This window comes from Gobio gobio (assembly GCF_949357685.1).
Source record: "Gobio gobio genome assembly, chromosome: 9".
Lineage (NCBI taxonomy): Eukaryota > Metazoa > Chordata > Actinopteri > Cypriniformes > Gobionidae > Gobio > Gobio gobio.
In genome coordinates, this window is record NC_137115.1 from 48,743,200 (window position 1) to 48,763,490 (window position 20,291).

Consider the following 20,291-nt stretch of genomic DNA (forward strand, 5'->3'; position numbering starts at 1 on the left):
ACAGGCCAATAAATGAGCGCGAGGAAGAACGTCTGCTATGTTTTGCTGTAGAAAAGCATGACCCTCTTCTTATCATCTAGACTTTAGCGATAAAATGCCGTTAATAGTGATGTGTGGATACCCGTGCAGTGGTAAAACACGACGAGCCCATGAACTGAGAGAATACTTCAAGCAAAATACAGAAAGACAGGTTCATATAGTGGGAGATGAAGATCAAGGGATTGACAAGAACTCTGTATATGAAGGTGAGAAGCTTCTAAAAGTTCATGATGCATCGAGATTAAATGTATTGTATTGCCAGATATGTGAATGTTAGGACGATGCTGAAGCCAAGGTCTATCTAACTGAGAAACATGTGAAACACATTATTTCACATGTGGAAAAACAAAACACTTAAACCAGTTTGAAATGGTCTTATAAGCAGAGTTGGTAAGTTACTCTTAAAATTAATTAAAGGGATAGTTCACCCAAAATTGAAAATTACCCCATGATTTACTCACCCTCAAGCCATCCTAGGTGTATATGAGTTATATTAAAAAGTGTCCTGGCTAATCCAAGTTTTATAATCGCAGTCCAAAATTTGAAGCCCAAAAAAGTGCATCCATCTATTATAAAAGTACTCCACACGGCGGGTTAATAAAGGCCTTCTGAAGTGAATTGATGGGTTTGTGTAAGAACAATATACATATTTAAAACTTTATAAAGTAAAATATCAACTTAGGAAGAAAGTGTAACGCCTCTCACAGTTCAAACCGATTACGCTACGTCCGACGTCATTGCCCAGTTATGCTTTTTTTTCGTAAGTTGAATACGGACATTTTACTTTATAACGTGTTAAACATGGATGTTTTAATTACAAAAGCCCATCGATTCGCTTCAGAAGGACTTTATTAACCCCCCGGAACCGTGTGGAGTACTTTCATAATGGATGGAGGCACTTTTTTGGGCTTCAAATTTTGGGCTTCCATTCACTCCCATTATAAAGCTTGGAAGAGCCAGGACATTTTTTTATGTAACTCCGATTGTATTCGTCTGAAAGAAGAAAGTCATATACATCTAGGATGGTTTGAGGGTGAGTAAATCATGGGGGATTTTTAATTTTTGTATGAACTATCCCTTTAATTACTAGCAACAGTGTAATTGGATTGGATTACTTATTACTAATTGCTTTCTAAATGTAGGGTGACCACCCGTCCCGCTTTGCGTTGTACCGCACAGCATTTTCACCCCTTGTCCCGCATGTCGCATATTGAGAAAATGTCCCGCATTTTCAACAGTCTATTGTTTTTAATGATCATATTGAGAAAACATGCATGCGTTCTTTTGCCTTTTTAAGAAAGCATTTTATTTATTATTTTTGCGGCATCGTTTTTCACCTATATTTAACAGCGCTTCGTCAGAAGTAACATCCCGCCTTACACAAATACAAAAGCCATTTTTTAAACCATATCCAATGGTTGAAAAGAAAGGAGTAAACACGGTCACTAGTAGGTTGTGACGGCTGTCAATCAAAATGTGGAGCGGTGATTCGTTCCATGTGTTCCCTGTCAGAAAACGAATGGATAGTTCTGTATATATATATATATATATATATATATATATATATACGCATTTTTCGTACTCGGCACGCATTTTGACCCTTTGGTACGCTTGTACGATTCGCTGCTCTCTATGTACGCATTTTGTTGCATCTCGCATTTCGGCGGTTTCAGTGCAGTCTATGACGTTGATTCTGCTGCTGAGCCACAGCGTGAAAGTGGAGTGAAAAGCTTTCGGCCAATCAGAGCGCTTCATTTTAACCCTCCGCTTACATGCCCGCCCCTCCTAGACAAATGCTTCGAGTCCGCGCCGCGCGCGTTCGTTTCATTTCAGTGCCTCAAGCAAGCTAGGCAGGCCGGATAACTGCAGGCGTGCATGCCATGGCTGAACCGCCTCACAGAGATGCGCTGTTGGCGGTTACAGCCGCGGTTGACTTGACGAAAAATTATATTTAAAAAAAAATTGGCCGAGTGGCGGTTGAACCAATCAAATGGAAAAAAATATATACATTCTTAAATATTGTTACAGTGCACTAAGCAAACCTGCAAGCTGAGCCCAGCTGTCAGTATGGAGGCCTAGGCTTCTTCTCGTAGATATTTTAAAACAGCCAGTCATTGTAGTCTACCACTCGGGGAATAGGCATTTAAAACATAGACAGATTATGGAGTGATATAAAAATGGCATCGGGCAATGGCAGAGCGAGATGTTCAGAAGAACGCAAGAGCTAAACTTCTAAGCTCAATAACATCCACAGCAACAACAAAAAAAAGAAGGTAAGAAAAATAGTCGGAAAAAGTTGCCCATCGTTTTTTAGCAGATGTGCAAGGTAAGCGGGCAAGTTTTAGGGTTGTTATGGATAATTAAAATGTGAACATGCACGTTGCACAGTTGTGCTGTTGACTTACAGCAAATTTTAGTGAATGAATAGAGTTGCCGTTTCTGTAATATCAAAGCTCCATAATTAGTTTCTTGTATGATTTTGTTTGGCCTGCTGGTACAGGGCTCCAGACTAACTTTTTTCACTAGGAGCACAGTGGCCCCCAACTGAAAATTTTAGGGGCACAACCAGAAATTTTAGGGGCGCACACCGTAAATCAACATGCTAACCAAATCTACTAATTTCCACTGTATTACTAATAAGGATCTGTATCGTTAAGGTTTTAATGGTATTACTACTCTTACCCATACTGCTTATCGATCCGGTACTTTAACAGTATTCTTACCAGTTCTTTTTATTATACTTTATTTTATTTTTTTTATAAAAAAAAAAACATAATTAAGAACATAATTAACATTGCTTTATAATCTGAAAAGTAAAATATCCATAGCAAAAGAAACCGCAAAGTTTGAACAAAATATAAAACATCTATGTGTAAATGGACCAGTGTGCAGGCATTCGGAAGGTCTGCTAACATTAATATTACAGTAAAGAACAAACCTACAAAGAAATCTAATAAAGTAAGGAAATGTAAAATAACACTGCATAGTTTTCACTGTATAAATTGATAGATTAATGCTTATAAAAGCTAAAGTTATTAATTCAAGAGATGTGAATATTTTCTATTTGCCTTTTGTTCGATTCGAATTAATGGCTCAATGGTCAGCAGGTTTATTAGACGCTGCCCCTTTAAGACCGATCGAATGTAGAACTAATAATATCATATTCTCCTATTTCTCCAAACTATTTACGCCCATTTAAGATATAAACTGTTAAAGTAACTACTGTCCAATCCGGTCATTTTGACACCGGCTATTTGTTGTTTATTTGATGGTTTAGACGCGCACACGAAGCCTACAATATTAAGTGCAAGTCGGTCCATTTCGAAGCACACACACATAAGCCGCCTTGAAGTTGGAAACAGCGTCTCTTGCGCGGATTATTGTGCATTTAATAGCTCTTTATTATCAAACACATCCCGCAGTTTAGCAACAGTAGAGACTGCAGTTTACAACAATCACTGAATCTGACGTTTAGTTTAGGTTTAAGGAGAAATGACAGCGCAAGGCTGTGAAGGGAAGGATGTCGCGCTCGACTGGACACGGCTATAGGAATAGTTTTACCTCATTCCATCTTTTTATAATTCTTGGAAGCCAAAATCGAAAATAAAATTAGATTAATATCACAGCACATCCCTAAAGTTTAAGCAGACTAAACTTTTGTTTAGTTCTTGGCCATCATCACTCACCCTTTAAAGCTGACTATGGTGTTGTGTTTGCTGTAGCTCCACGTGAGAGAGCTCGTTCGCTTTCTCTCTCTTCTGGATTGCGAATGGCAAAAATACATCACGGACAAATGGTTTAATATTCTCTCATATAGAAACGGCTGGCAAAGATAGAATTTGCCAGACATAACGTCTATCAATTATAATTAGTAAGTGTATTTTCTTAATTTCTCCAGTACCGACAGCAGGCAAATTTACTGGTCGCACATGTGCTACTGGATGTAAAATTCAGTCACACACTCTCAAATATTAGTCGCAAAATGCGACCATTTGGTCGCACTCTGGAGCCCTGTGGTATAAAATGAATTAACGTAACTGTTGTGTTGTGTTGCGTCGCGTCTTGCCACATTCAATGTAGAAAGCATTGCGTTCGTTTGAGGGTGCTTAACTCGCACCAGTAGACAAAAAGTTACCTGATTGTGACAGATGGTCGAATTCACATGACCCATTATAAATTAGCATTATAGTCTGCCATAGCCTATACCCTATAGTATCAAAAAGACCAAAGCCCTCTGATGCAGGGAAGATGAAAAATGGGGATAAAGACAGAGGTAAAGTGATGAAATGAATGAACAGTTTATCTAATTGCATAGTATTAAAGGGTTAGTTCACCCAAAAATGAAAATTCTGTCATTAATTACTCACCCTCATGTCGTTGGACACCCGTAAGACCTCCGTTCATATTCGGAACACAAATGAAGATATTTTAGTTGAAAGCTGATGGCTGAGAAAGGCTTCAGACAGGCCTCCATTGGCATTCAGTACATTGACACTTCCAAGATCCATGAAAGGCACTTAAAACGTCGTTACAAAGTCTATCTCACCACAGTGGCTCTACAATAATCATACAATGCGACGACAATAGTTTTTGTGCGCAAAAAAAAATCAAAAGAACACCTTTATCCAGCTTGTTATTGCCTTCCGCGTGTGTCTCCACGACGCATGCGCGAGAATATGACGTAGCGCCGGGGCTCGGGATTCCATGAAATGCACACTCTAACCCCATTTTGAGCACTACGCCGAGACCTAAAGCACGATCAATGTAGAATCCAACAGCTTAGACACGCGCGTCTTCCTCTGCTCGTAAACAAATCGCTTCTGGGTCATGTGTCCGAACGCCGGATCTGCGTCATATTCTCGCGCATGCGTCGTGGAGGCATACACGGAAGTCGAGAACAAGTTGGATAAAGGTGTTATTTTGATTTTTTTTTTGCGCACAAAAACTATTGTCGTCGCATTGTATGATTATTGTAGAGCCACTGTGGTGAGATAGACTTTGTAACGACGTTTTAAGTGCCTTTCATGGATCTTGGAAGTGTCAATGTACTGAATGCCAATGGAGGCCTGTGTGAAGCCTTTCTCAGCCATCAGCTTTCAACTAAAATATATTCATTTGTGTTCCGAATATGAACGGAGGTCTTACGGGTGTCCAACGACATGAGGGTGAGTAATTAATGACAGAATTTTCATTTTTGGGTGAACTAACCCTTTAAGGTACTAGTAAATGAATGGCAGTTATTTTTACCTTAAACTTTATGCTAACAATTGTGCTGGGTTGTCTAGAGAGGCACCAGACAGTGTGACTTTGCCTTAATCTTGTCAGATTTTTTTAAACGCATGGAATATCAGTTTTGTATTAATGTTTTTACTCTACAGTTGTGTAGTTTTGTGTAGTTGTGTTAAATTAAATACATTTTTATTTATTAATTCAAATTCATATTTAATTTCATTAAATATTCAATTAAATGTACATGTAAATTTGTAATAATAGTCTATTTATATAATAGCAACATTTTATGTCAAATTCAAATAAAATATCTACTACTCAGTTTCATTCATAGTGAAAATATGAAATGTGCCATAGTTTAGTGGAAGATTGCTCCCATCTACTGGAAAACAAACACTTTTGCTAGTGAACACGGTAGTTTGTTATTAATCTTACTATTTGTGTTTAATCTGTCTTTGGTTCTATTTTTGTATGACGTTTAACCATCATCAGCCTTTTTTGTTTATAATATCCTGAACACAATGATGGGTGTGCAGTAACTGTATAACATTTATGGTCTACTTGTATTTGGTTATGGAGTAACTAATAAATCGTAATTGGTGAAAGTATATTGTGTATATTATGTATTTTAGTGTTAGGTATCTCATAGATTTCGTACTGGTAGGTGGACAACGGTGGAGCGTACATTGGCGGTGGGCTATCGGGCCCGCTGGGGGCCTGCGGTGGGGGGTTGGGGGGGATGTGTACTCATAAAGTTTCTTCAAGGTTGGCAGGTCTGTAATTTAATGATGTTTTATTTGTTTCATTATTTATTTAGTTGGATTTTAGTTGCACTTGGTCAGAACTGTTTCAAAAGTAGTTATCTGCATGATGCCTGCTGCCTTTGGGCTCAGTGATGTTGAATTTAAGATTATACAAAAGTTTCAGGTTATGTTTTAGTGTTGGTAACTTGTCCCACACAAACTTAGTAATCGTCCCACATTTGGTTTGTTTGATGGTGGTCACCCTATCTAAATGCCATATCAACCTCGACTAGTTGAACAAGACACTAAACTGATTCTTGATTCTTTCAAATAAACAATATATAATTGCATAAATTGTTCTTGAACTTACCAAAGTATTTAAAGGGGGGTTACATTAAAACATACATTTTAACATAACATTTTGATGTTAAATCCACTATTGATTTATATAGAATTGTTCTATAGTCTATACAGTATTTAATGCAATTATATCAGAAGTAATTGTGATTAAACTACAGGACAAATTAAGAGTTATCCCTTACTTTACTTTTTCAAGAGAAAAGTAATTGAATTAGATTACTTGGTAATTAATTACACCCAACACTGCTTATAAGGTTTTGTCGAACTTTTATATTTAAGACTACATTTTACATTTGAAATGTCTTCCAGAATTCTTCATAATTGATCTGAATTTAACATCACAACAATGGTATTTAATTGTATCTCTGATTACAGACTCGCAGAAAGAGAAGAATCTGAGAGGATCACTGAGAGCTGAAGTGGAGAGGTGATTCATTGATGTCTCAGATATAATCTCTCTGTTAAAGATGCAAAAGAGGCAACTCAAACATTAAAAGGATGTTCAAGATAAAAAGGAGAAACATTTAGAACAATCGCATTTAAAACGCAAATGCCAATTGCTCACAATTGTACAATTGTTTACAAAAAAAATAAATTATATAAAAAAAAAATCAAACATATTTTTCAAGGTAAAAAGTTTTTATACAAATGTCATGAATGTTTTGAGTCATGAATAAGTTTTTTTTAAATAGTTTGATTTTGATCCTCTTCAAGTGTTGTGAAAAGTTCTTCACGTTCAAATTAAAGTAAAACTTTAAGTTACGAATTAAGTTCTAATTGTAATTATCCTGTCAATCATAGTCACAACTGTGTATAAGCAGCAGTCATTGGCTACTAAGATTTCAAGAAAGCAAACTTTAAGGGTCATACAGTTTGGTCTTAAGTTGGAACGACCACATGTTCTAGAAAAATGAAGATAGAACATGTGCTGTCGCAGGTCCTGCTGGGAGGAATTTTACACCAATAATTATATTTATCAAATTAATTATACACTTGTATTTTAAAAAATCCATTTTGCCTAATTATAATTATACACTAATTTTAATTATACACTTGCATTATCAGAGTACTGTGAGTTTGATTTAAATGATTTCTTCTCTCTCTTTGTAAACAGGAAAGTCAATAGAGGCGACATTGTTATTCTTGATTCCTTGAATTATATTAAAGGTAAGTCAATGTTTGTTCTGTTAGAATGAACATATCTGCGCCTTTGCTATTCATATAATGTTAGGTGTTTAATCCTACCTTTTAGAAGTTATTGATCCTGTACAAGAGTAAAACGCAGTGTTAAAGTGGTGTTGCATGTGACGCTCTTGAGATGCCAGTCTGGCATTAGATTGAGGTTTAATTGTGTTTTAATTCCAGGCTACAGATATGAGCTGTTCTGTCTTATCAAACATACTCAAACACCCCATTGCTTGGTACGTAATCTCTTATAACTTGTCTGAAAAACATTTCAGTCTACTATTTTTGTATGTAGTGCATAATTCTATATGCCCTGCAGATGTACTGTTTGACGTCAGCTGACGTGAGCTCAGAATGGAATAAAGCCAGAGAGGCTGATTCTCAGTACACACAGGAAATGTAAGCATTTTTGTTTGGTCACAGTGTGGTGTGGTTATATTAATAATTACGTGTTTCTGTTATAAGATATACACTACCGTTTCAAAAGTTTATGGTCAGTAAGTCAGTATTAACTGTTTTTAATTGACAGTAAGGACATTTGTAATGCTACCAAAGTTTTCTATTTCAAATAAATGCATAAATAGAAACTTGCAGTTATGAGTTATAAAGTCAGAATTGTGAGATGATAACTTGCAGTTATGAGTTATAAAGTCAGAATTGTGATAGAAACTTTCAGTTATGAGTTATAAAGTCAGAATTGTGAGATAAAAACTTGCAGTTATGAGTTATAAAGTCAGAATTGTGATAGAAACTTGCAGTTATGAGTTATAGTCAGAAATGTGATATAAACTTGCAGTTATGAGTTATATAGTCAGAATTGTGAGATAAAAACTTGCAGTTATGAGTTATAAAGTCAGAATTGTGATAGAAACTTGCAGTTATGAGTTATAAAGTCAGAATTGTGAGATAAAAACTTGCAGTTATGAGTTATAAAGTCAGAATTGTGATAGAAACTTGCAGTTATGAGTTATAAAGTCAGAATTGTGAGATAAAAACTTCCAGTTATGAGTTATAAAGTCAGAATTGTGATAGAAACTTGCAGTTATGAGTTATAAAGTCAGAATTGTGAGATAAAAACTTCCAGTTATGAGTTATAAAGTCAGAATTGTGAGATAAAAACTTCCAGTTATGAGTTATAAAGTCAGAATTGTGTGATATAAACGTGCAGTTATGAGTTATAGTCAGAAATGTGATATAAACTTGCAGTTATGAGTTATATAGTCAGAATTGTGAGATAGAAACTTGCAGTTATGAGTTATAAAGTCAGAATTGTGAGATATAAACGTGCAGTTATGAGTTATAAAGTCAGAATTGTGAGATATAAACGTGCAGTTATGAGTTATAAAGTCAGAATTGTGTGATAGAAACGTGCAGTTATGAGTTATAAAGTCAGAATTGTGATATAAACTTGCAGTTATGAGTTATAAAGTCAGAATTGTGAGATATAAATGTGCAGTTATGAGTTATAAAGTCAGAATTGTGTGATATAAACGTGCAGTTATGAGTTATAGTCAGAAATGTGAGATAGAAACTTGCAGTTATGAGTTAAAGTCAGAATTGTGAGATATAAACGTGCAGTTATGAGTTATAAAGTCAGAATTGTGAGATAGAAACTTGCAGTTATGAGTTATAAAGTCAGAATTGTGAGATATAAACGTGCAGTTATGAGTTATAAAGTCAGAATTGTGAGATATAAACGTGCAGTTATGAGTTATAAAGTCAGAATTGTGTGATAGAAACGTGCAGTTATGAGTTATAAAGTCAGAATTGTGAGATATAAATGTGCAGTTATGAGTTATAAAGTCAGAATTGTGTGATATAAACGTGCAGTTATGAGTTATATAGTCAGAATTGTGAGATAGAAACTTGCAGTTATGAGTTATAAAGTCAGAATTGTGAGATAGAAACTTGCAGTTATGAGTTATAAAGTCAGAATTGTGTGATATAAACTTGCAGTTATGAGTTAGAAAGTCAGAATTGTGTGATATAAACTTGCAGTTATGAGTGAGTTATAAAGTCAGAATTGTGTGATATAAACTTGCAGTTATGAGTGAGTTATAAAGTCAGAATTGTGAGATAAAAACTTGCAGTTATGAGTTATAAAGTCAGAATTGTGTGATATAAACTTGCAGTTATGAGTGAGTTATAAAGTCAGAATTGTGTGATATAAACTTGCAGTTATGAGTTAGAAAGTCAGAATTGTGTGATATAAACTTGCAGTTATGAGTTAGAAAGTCAGAATTGTGTGATATAAACTTGCAGTTATGAGTTATAAAGTCAGAATTGTGTGATATAAACTTGCAGTTATGAGTTAGAAAGTCAGAATTGTGAGATAGAAACTTGCAGTTATGACTGAGTTATAAAGTCAGAATTGTGAGATAGAAACTTGCAATTGCGAGAAAAAAAGGTCAGAATTATGAGATTAAATAAAAAATAAAAAGGTAATTGCAGCTTTTTGATGTCATTCTGATTTTTCTCGCAATATGAGTTAAGTCAGAATTGTGTGAATTATGAGAGAAACTTTTGCAATTATTTTATAAATTGTTTATTTTTTTATTCTGTGTCGGAAACAAGCTTCCATAATTCTCAGTGTTGAAAACAGTTTATATTTTTGTGTACACTGTGATTTTTCAGGATTCTCTTTTGCAATCTCACAATTCTGACCTTTTTTCTTGCAATTGCGAGTTTGTCACAATGTCAGAATTATGAGATTAAAAAGTCACACTTACCTCAATTTTTTTTATTCAGTGGCAGAAACAAGCTTCCATAGAGAATAATGAAATGAAAATTCAGCTGTGCTATCCCAGGAATAAATTACATTTTAAAACGTATTAAAGGTGCACTATGTAACTTTTCCGTCCGCTAGAGGTCGCCTATTCAAAACAAAGGCGTAGTTTGATGACGCCAAGTTTGAGACCAGAATCTTGGGACAACACAGCCGGTGGAAAAGAATCAGGATAGGACTCGGGCAGAAATCATGTTCATAGATGCGATTATTAACGCAATTGACAGGCGACTCCCTCACACGTCCCGGTTCCTTGGTTAAAATAGCAATTTTCTCACAATTTAAAAATAGTTGGAAACATTTGGGATATTGTAAGTACTCAGCTGAACAAAATATATAACACTGGCCTAGTGGTTTTTGGCTATTTTACTGAAAAAATGTTACATAGTGCACCTTTAAAGAAAACCAAAAATTTAAAATTGTAATATTATTTAACAATATTCCTGTTTTTTTAACTGTGTTTTTCATCAAATAATTGCAGCCTTGTTGAGCATAAGAGACTTTCAAAAACACTGAAAAATCTTGTCGACCCCAAACTTTTGAATGATAGTTGCTGATGTTATAAAATAAAGATGCTAAATATATTATCTTCATTACCAATCTTTTCTATTTTTATTTTCAGTCTTGATGCACTAATACAGCGTTTTGAAGCCCCTGATTCAAGGAATAGATGGGATAGTCCACTCTTTACTATTCAGCAAGAAGACTCTCTTCCATTTGAAGCCATCTGTGATGCGCTTTTTAAAAGAAAAGCACCACCACCTAACCAGTCCACAAAGAGTGTAAGATCACTAATAATGAATTATGCATGAGTATGAAGCAGCTTTATGTACTTTTGATTGCCTATGAATGGATATTAGAACCTGTTTCCCTCTGTTTTTTTTACAGCAACCGCTTTCATCCAGCAACTTTCTGTATGAGTTGGACAAAGTTACTCAAGATGTCTTAATGGTACGATTTTTTTTCTGTTTAAAAATAGAAAGCTTTCAGAGTCATTCTTTCTGTTTCATTGCCTACAGGTGAGCGTTTATAGATTGCGTTTGCATAGCTAGACCGTCAGTATCAATAGTATGTGTCGTCATACGGGTTGTTTTATGTCCCAGGCTGTTCTTGAGTCACAGAAGACAAGCGTCCCTGGAGATCTCATTTCCATTCCTGGAGCTACGGAAAAGATATCCTTTATTCTTACATGTTTAGCATTTCTCTAGCTTTGAATTTCTTTCTATTAGGGTCATACCAGTATTAGTCCGTTCCAGCCAAAAAAGTAGAGATGCACTGATTGCAATTTTCTTGGCTGATTCCGATGTCTGATTTTTTTTTTTTTGTAGGTGTGACCTGTCGATACCGATTTTCTTTCTAAAAACTATAATTGACCTAACTATTAGTTTTCAAGTAAAAAATCAGTTAATAAAATAAGAACAAATAAACAAAGTGCAAACAACAGCACAAATAAATGCAATAGAATAAAGAGAGATAGGAAATAAACGTGACTTTAAAGGGGGGGGGGGGGGGGTGAAACACTCAGTTTCAGTCAATCTCATGTCAATCTTGAGTACCTATAGAGTAGTATTGCATCCTTCATATATCCGAAAAGTCTTATTATATTTATAAAAGAAAGATAGGCTGTACCGAGTCTTTCCGAAAAAAACAGAGCGGCTGGAGGCATATCGTGTGGGCGGAGCTAAAGAATGACGAGCCTCTGAAAGCTCTGACATCCTTAAACGTGGAGAAAAAAAACGTTATCCTAAATAAACCATGAATATCAATCAGATCAGATTTAGCCATACATACATACAAAGATATTCCACCCTATCTGACGTCACACAGACCCATACTCGAAAAAAACTTTCTGAAACTTGTGAGAAGTATTTTTGGCACAGAAATACTCCATCAAACGTCCAACTTTTTTTTTTTTTTTTTTTAACTTTGTCCATGTTTAGCATGGGAATCCAAGTCTTTAACAGTGTAAAAAGGTCAGTATGCAATGAAACAGCACCCCCCCCCCCCCCCCCCCCCCTCATGTGGGTTTCTAACAGTAGGTTAGTATTCAGGTAAGAAATAGTGGTGCAGGTATGACATCACTTTGTAGGCAAATATGCGGAAGCGAGTTAGCATTTTAGCACTTCCGGGTCCCGAAGTCAATGGGATTTTGGTTAAATGGCTTAAATAAGGTCTGTGGTGAACACAAGCTCAAGACACTTTCACATTTTATTCTGTTACATAAAATACATCAGTATTACCCCACTCGTGATTTTTTTGAAGCTGTTATGTGTCTTGAAAAAGGCAGTTGCTAAAGTGGCTAAATGGGACTACAGAGGCTGTCGGGGAGGTCAAACGTAATCATGCCGAACAGGTAAACTTTTACAGCATCATTATGCTCATAATTGTGCTCTTATTAACTATTCTAACTCAAACGTTATGGTAAAATGTTTTGAGACAACTGAAAGAGTTGTCGGAGACTTGGTGATGTTGAATTTGACCGTGGTGTAGTCCGTTTCTAGGCTACCTTTAGCCTTTTACTTCCGGCGACTGCATTCAGGCGTCAAAAATAACAAAAGTTGTGTTCATCTGTGATAATTATCTTGATGGACAAAACGTGTAAGTATCATAAACTTGTGTTGATCACAGAGCTTGTTTTTTGTAATAATTCAAAAGCCTATGGGAAAATCCTATTGGGCGAACGGACAGTTGGCCTACATAGTGACGTCATACCTGCACCACTCTATACTTCAGAAATTAAAGTAATCAAATGTAAAATTACACTGTATTTTTAAAAATGTAATATTAATGCTTACAATTAAAGTTACAAAAGTGATTCAGTCGAGAGCAGCGAGTGATTTTCTTAGTCTGTTGTTCTTTGATTAACATGACAGACAGAAGCAGGAATAAAGACTGCTGTGTCTTTAAGAGTTTATGCACGGATCCAATAGACTGTTAGGCCAAATAGTTGTTGCGTTATCGCAACTATTTACATTTCGAAAATGATTGTTTAACCCTTTAATGCATGACTGTTTTGCCAAACATTCTTACACATTCGGCTCTTTAGCAACCCGGATCTATATCTAACGTGGATAGATCTATACCTGTCGCGATAATATATAAAACTCCTGATATTTGAGTAACAATTACAGAAGAATAAAATAAAACATATTTCGTTACCTTTTGGAGCTTGGAAGGGTTCAGTTTGAGCAGATGTTTTATACCATCATCACTGTCCTCGTCAGAGCTAATTTCCTAGTACATTCAGCATTTCCCTCATATTCGCGATCTCACGCATATCCTCAAAACTCATTTTCAATGTCTTCAAAATAAATATTTTGATCACTGACCTTCACCAGATCCATCATCAAGTGACAGTGACACTAATATTTGATTGCGTTCAGTACGGTCTCTGCAGTAAATCGCTGAGCCATTTCAAGTTTTGCAGATTATATACATATTATTGTTTTTTTTTTGTCTGAGGTAAATATGAGTGAAACGTCATTTCATCATTGTGTATCAGACATTGCCACCTTGTGGAATAAAGGTGAATTGCACTCATTTCGTCATTATAGATTTATTTATTATTGTGCAGATAAAAAAATGCGTACAATCTTACACACCTCGGGTCGTTAGCGACCCTATACAATTTTGACAAAAAACTAGTGGAAAACAGGCATTCAATTATAATTTTATATTTTTTTTCTTGTTATATTGTTTAAAATGGATTGATTGAGGAATAGTAAGAAGGTTGATGTCTAACCTTAAAAAATGAATGAGGAGGAGGGTAGTGAATGACGTCTCGGGTCGCTAAAGACCCGAGGTATGCATTTAAGGGTTAACTGAATACTCGCTAAGATGGGAATTATGTATTGGTCTTATTAGTTTATTTAAATGCTTAAAATGTTTAAAGGATTAAAATGGATTTAAGGAAATAAGAACAGTAAAAGTCCCAGTTCTATTGTAGTTATGAAGTAAACTATTTGCAAATAATATATATTTTTTTAAAATATGCACACATTCACTCTTATTTTCATCTGCCTAATATGTAAAAATACAAAACGTTTCTTGTCACGTCAAATTCAGTTATGATTTGCATAAATAATGTCATATTTTCAATTCAAAACTGTGAAATTTCATAAAAAAGTAAAGTAGTTTGCATCACTTGATATTACTGTTGGTCGCTGATTGTTATCATCGTTTTCTGATATGAAATGTTTGCTACTTACATCTTAGGATGCACTCTTTCACTGCTATAACTAAAGTGTCGTGTTGGAATTCGCATTAACATTAAGCCCCGCCTGCTTTGATTTGATTGGCCATCTCACTCATTCTGACAGTGATGAGCGCTGTTACAACAACAAACAGAGCGGTGTGTAATGGAGAACAGCAGAGCAGCATCAACAATATCAAGTATTGGGGAGGACAATTTGGCCATTTCTAATTATTCGGGGAACTTGTCCCCCTCAATGTCTATGGTGGTTACGGCCCTGCACCATGTCCCTCTGTAGCTTTTGCTCTGATTATTTTGGGGGTGGAAATGTAATCTTGTTATCGTGCTTTGCTGAGCCACCCATCTGAGCTATTTGATGTTTCTCACTGTGACAACACAGAAATGTCCTGCCATAGACGGGCAAAGCATTAGAAACGATTACTGCATGAAACCAAGATCAAGCCTGGAATTTTCGACTTATGCTCGATTGAATCTTGCTGACAGAATGTTGATCCGTTTAATGCTAACTGAAGATGTGTTGTAGTAATAAACAGGACCTATGTGCATGTGATGAATACACAAACATCAAAGACTGTCATTTCTTTCTGACGCAATTGCAGTGGCCGTCCATTACAGCTTTAGCATAGATATGGAGCAGTGCAGGTGGCCCTTTGAAATAATACAGAATTCAAATGGGATTTATTAGAAGTTCATTTATACTCGGTCTTTGTTGCTAAATGTGCTGGTTGGTCCAATCCACTGTTGAGGCAAAGTCACACAAGTTTTTTTTGTTGTCTATCAAGGGATTTATTTGGTGAATGTGTTTCCATCGTAGTTTGGTCATGTGCATGTCTTCTCAATTGAATGCATTTTTAGAATTGATGCACATCTTGCCATTTTCATGCAGTTTTTTTTTTCAATGCAATATCCCAAAATGTGCATAAAAATGGGTGGATGGAAACACAGTTTTTAGCTAATGTTAAAAACAGTTGTGCTGCTTTATATTTTTTGTGAAAACCTGATACTTTTTTCAGGATTCGATGAATAGAAAGCATTTATTTGAAATTTACACACACAGTTTCTGTTAATCTCATGTTAATCTTGAGTAGCTATAGAGTAGTATTGCATCCTTCATATCTCAGAAGAGTCTTTAGTTTTATCAGATTTATAAAAGATAGATGCGCTGTACCGAATCTTTCAGAAAACAGCCAAACTTGTCGAGACACGAGCATTATCCTTGGATAACTTTCTATTCACTATACGTTCGTGTTGTTGATATTTTATGCACTTACGTGCCGATTGCCAACAAAACACCTGCGGTTTCCACTCGTGACCGGGAACAAACAAACTCACTTGAAGAACTCCGTTACTGCTCTGAGAAAACAAACTGCATCCACTGTTTCCTTAACGCTGGGTTATTTGGGAAGCTGAACAAGGTTATCTTTCCCTCACAACCAGAAACACACTTTTTTAGTGACATTTTTGATTTTGTGATCTAAAAACAAAATGCCAGAGCTGCTGATGGCTTCTGTAACCCGAATGAAGCTCATTTGATGGGCGTGCTCTTGTTCTGGCTCTGGTTGATGTACGCACGTGCTCATCCAGGAGAAGTGCCCATAGATATGTATACGTAGATGCCATATTTGACCGCTCCAGGCATGTCGACGTGCCGCCATTTTGGAACGGTCAACACTTCAGTTGCTGTCATCACTCACATGAAAATAAAGAACAACACTGCGCAGCCTCTGTAAAACCTGCCGCTATTTAAATTCCCGAAGAAGTGGGATAACCTTTCACAGGTGAGAATGTGGTTTGTGCTTTTATAGCCTATGTATTAATGCTCAAGGAATTGAGCATTATGCCCAAGGAATTGTGTGGTAGCTAGATGTAACGTTAAACAAAGCATGGTGGACCGTACGGGGTGTATGCTCATTTACAATCATTTCTATCGCCAAAGGTGCTTACTCCTTGCTTATTTGTGGGAAACGGAGGAGAAAAACGGCGCATACGGCAAGAAAAGCTGTTATACCTTTTATTTTACGTTATTTGTATATTTGTTTCATAAACACCGCATCCGTAGGGGCTGTCATTGTTGTTTCACGGGCTTGGAGTACATCGATCTAGTACGAGTTCATGGGTGGGAAGTCACGGGTTTGACTGACGTTCCAGTGCACTTTCACAGGTAGAAGGTTGGAAAAACAGGTTACGGGGTGCCTGGAACGCGGCATAACTCAATATTACAGGTTTTTAACTACGGTTACTTTTTTATGTTGTGTTAGCTAACGCGTTCTTCATATATTTTTAGTTTGGCAAGTATAATGTTTGGATCTACACAAAAACACGTAACATTTGTTAGTTAATAATGGCTTCTCGGTTCTTGAATTTAAGACACAGTATTCAAGGACTGGAAAGTATGTGATAACAAACATTGGTCTTTGAAAGTGCTTAAATTAAAGGTCCTGTTCTTCGTGATCCCATTTTTCAAACTTTAGTTAGTGTGTAATGTTGCTGTTAGAGCATTTATAATACCTGTAAAATTATAAAGCTCAAAGTTCAATGCCAAGCGAGATATTTTATTTAACAGAAGTTCCCTTTCAAAGCCTACAGCGAACGGCTGGTTAGGACTACATCCTGGTATTTCCTGCTTTAATTACGTCAGTAGAGCAGTATGTCGACTAACCTCCGCCCACAAGAACGCGCGAAAAAGGGGGCGTGGTCTTGTTGCTCCCGCGTGGAGAAGAGGAAGTGTTGCGTTCGGTTGCGTTCGTATAGTTTGTTTGTTGCCATGTCGTCGAGACGCTGTTATTTTCATCCCGGAGTCAAGTCACCTTTGTTTGGCTTTCCCAGGGACGCTGTACTTAGAGATCATTGAGCGCATGGATCCCCGTTATGGTGAGAGGCGTGACCTTTCCGGTAACGTGCGCTCTGCGTGCGCTAAGCTGCTGTCGAATCACAACACGGGAACCGCTGGCACAATCAGAACTCGTTACGTGTTTCTGAAGGAGGGACTTCATAGAACAGGGAAATCTTTCAAGCCGTTTTGAGGACAGTGAAAACAGCGGTATACAGATAAGTAAATTGTGTGAAAAATACTGTTTTTTTACACGCGAAACATGAACACATGTTATATTGCACACTGTAAACACAATCAAAGCTTCAAAAAAACACGAAAAACAGGACCTTTAAACTTGAACTAAATTTAAGAGTAGTTAAAGAAGAGAAACTAGGCAACTTGCTTTTGAATGTTCACAAAGCACGTTCATGACCGGCTTTGACCGTTCAAAAATGGCGGACGGCTAACGTATAGCAGCCCATAGAAACAGTCGCTAATGAGGCATCTACATTATATATATATATATATATATATATAAATAAATGGAAGTGCCCATACAAGGAATTCCGCCCTTTATGACGTCATACAGGGCCATGTTTGAAAAAAATTTCCGGAACGAATCCTAAAGGAGTGCATTTTGCACAGAACGTGATACGTCCAACCCGTTTTTTGTTTTGTTTTATTTTGGCCATGTTTAGCATGAGAATCAGTGTAAATAGTCAGAATGCATGAAATAGCATTAGACCCTCCCAAAAAAACAACATTGCAGTATCATTTAATGTGTTCCTGCTCCTCGATCTGAAACTCCTCTTATTAAATTTGTTAATGCAATGTACATTATTATTACAGCCTATTTTTCTTAACTTGTTCAATACATCGAACTCACGAGAAGTCTTAACATGGTGGAGTTGAGGAAACTCAGACGCCAGTTCATCAGTTACACCAAGATGCATCCAACAGAGAACATTGGACAGATTGCCAATATGTTTGTGCAGTATCTTAATAAGAGTATGCACTAACAGGTGTTTTTTAAATTGTAATTCTTAAGGTCATATTTATTGTTTTCAAGTTGCATTTTTAAGAATGTTTTGAGTGCAATAAAATTTGAATTCTACTAATGTCTTTCTAAATTCATTGGTGTGTTATTATAAAAAGTGTAGATGTCTGGTTAACTGTTGTTGCAAAGAAAAATGGTCTGAATATTAACTTAGTTGCGCAGTGAGAAAACCGGAGGAAATGTCACAAGCCTAACACCTAACAACCCAACATATCACTTTCAGAGATTGTTCCTTTTTCTCTCCATTTTCTCCTCGGTAACAGGGAACATGCTGGGAAATGTTCAGCTGCAGTCTGGATGTTTGTCTTCAGCGGTTCACCGACCTTGAAATGAGCGTAATGTTTGATTGAAGTCAGCAATGCGTACATACAGATGTTTCCAGGCTTCAGACGTGGGCAGGCTAATGAAATGAACCATAAAACTCATCGAGATGCTGACTGTTTAGTGTTTTTCATGCAAGTCTTCTGTTTATGCCTCTGGGCAAATGCAAGTGTTTGGAGAGCCATATTGACTCTTGTGTTAGGGATTCACTGGGGGAATCAGGCCAGCTGTTTGTGTAAAATGTGTAAAATTATTATCTGGTATAATAGGATTTGAAGAAAACATGCACTCCAATAATTTCTGTCATGACCCCTCAGACTCTTTTGCATGGTGAAAATAGCAACATGTTGGTTATGTCTTTTTTTCATGTTTTTCACATTTGTATAATCTTTTTTTTTTGGCACTTTAATTCCACATGAAAAAATATGGGGCATTCACAATTTGTTAAATGTTGAAGCTGATGCTTATGTGTTCAGTTGCATTGCAAGCTGTTCTTTCCTGTTTTATCTTAAACTCGTTACCGAACAGAAATAATCGTTGTAGGACATGACTCGCGATTTAAAGAAGACCTATTACGCTTTTTTTTTTTTTTTTACATGTTCAACTTTCTTTAGTGTGAAATGTTGCTGTTTGAGCACGAAAAAGGTCTGCAAAGATAGAAAGCACAATGTCCTCTCCAAAGGGATTCTATACATCAGAAAGAACCATACAGTGGGGATAGAAAATAATCACATTTTGTTGCTTTGCAGGCTGAAATGAAAACCGACAAAAACTATTTTTGTTTTATTCAGCTGTATACAAACTTGTCAGAAAAAACAAACAAAAAAAAAACAGAATCACTGAATTGGAAAAAGAATCAGCCCCCTCCTAAAAATGACTTGTAAACCCAATCAGGTGTAGTTAATCATCTTCTCAATAGCACACAAAGCCAATTGACTTTCAGCTGTGGTCATTTTGATTAGCTCAGCATGAAACACGCTTTTCCTGAAGCATTTCAGTCCTTGGGAGTGCAACTGAAGAAAACAATCAACTATGGGTGGCAAGGCATTGTCTAAAGATCTCCGGGATAAAGTTGTGGACAGGCACAAGTCAGAAGATGGATACAAAACAATTTCAAAGGCTTTATCAGTGTCTAGAAGCACAGGTAAATCTATTATTAAGAAGTGGAAGGTATTTGGTCCAACACAGACCCTCCCTGGATCAGGATGTCGCTCCAAACTGGATGAAAGAGCCAGGAGGAAACTGGTCAGAGAGGCTACCAAAAGGCCTACAGCAACTCAGAAGCAATTGCAGGAATTCATGACAAAGACTGGTCATTGTGTGCATGTGACAACATCACAAATTCTCCACAAATGTGGCTTGTATGGGAGGGTTGCAAGAAAAAAAGCCACTCCTCAAGAAAGGCCACATGCAGTCACGACTGAGCTTTGCCAAAACGCACCTTGAAGATTCTGAGGCCACGTGGAAAAAGGTGTTATGGACAGATGAGACTAAAATTGAATTATTTGGCCTCAGCGATCTGTGGAATGACTCTGTGGAATGAAAAT

The 20,291-nt window shown here is 36.5% G+C and overlaps 1 protein-coding gene across 1 annotated transcript; it reads left to right on the top strand.

Annotated features, from left to right (window-relative positions):
• On the top strand, window positions 1–19,552 carry kti12 (KTI12 chromatin associated homolog). The gene is made up of 9 exons (XM_079825026.1): window positions 1–245; window positions 6,747–6,798; window positions 7,486–7,538; window positions 7,737–7,792; window positions 7,876–7,955; window positions 10,964–11,123; window positions 11,230–11,292; window positions 11,445–11,513; window positions 18,242–19,552. Exons 1-9 carry the CDS (start codon window positions 95–97, stop codon window positions 18,383–18,385), a joined length of 828 nt encoding a protein of 275 aa, XP_079681152.1. The 5' UTR covers window positions 1–94; the 3' UTR covers window positions 18,386–19,552.
• The last annotated feature ends 739 nt before the right edge of the window (window positions 19,553–20,291 follow it).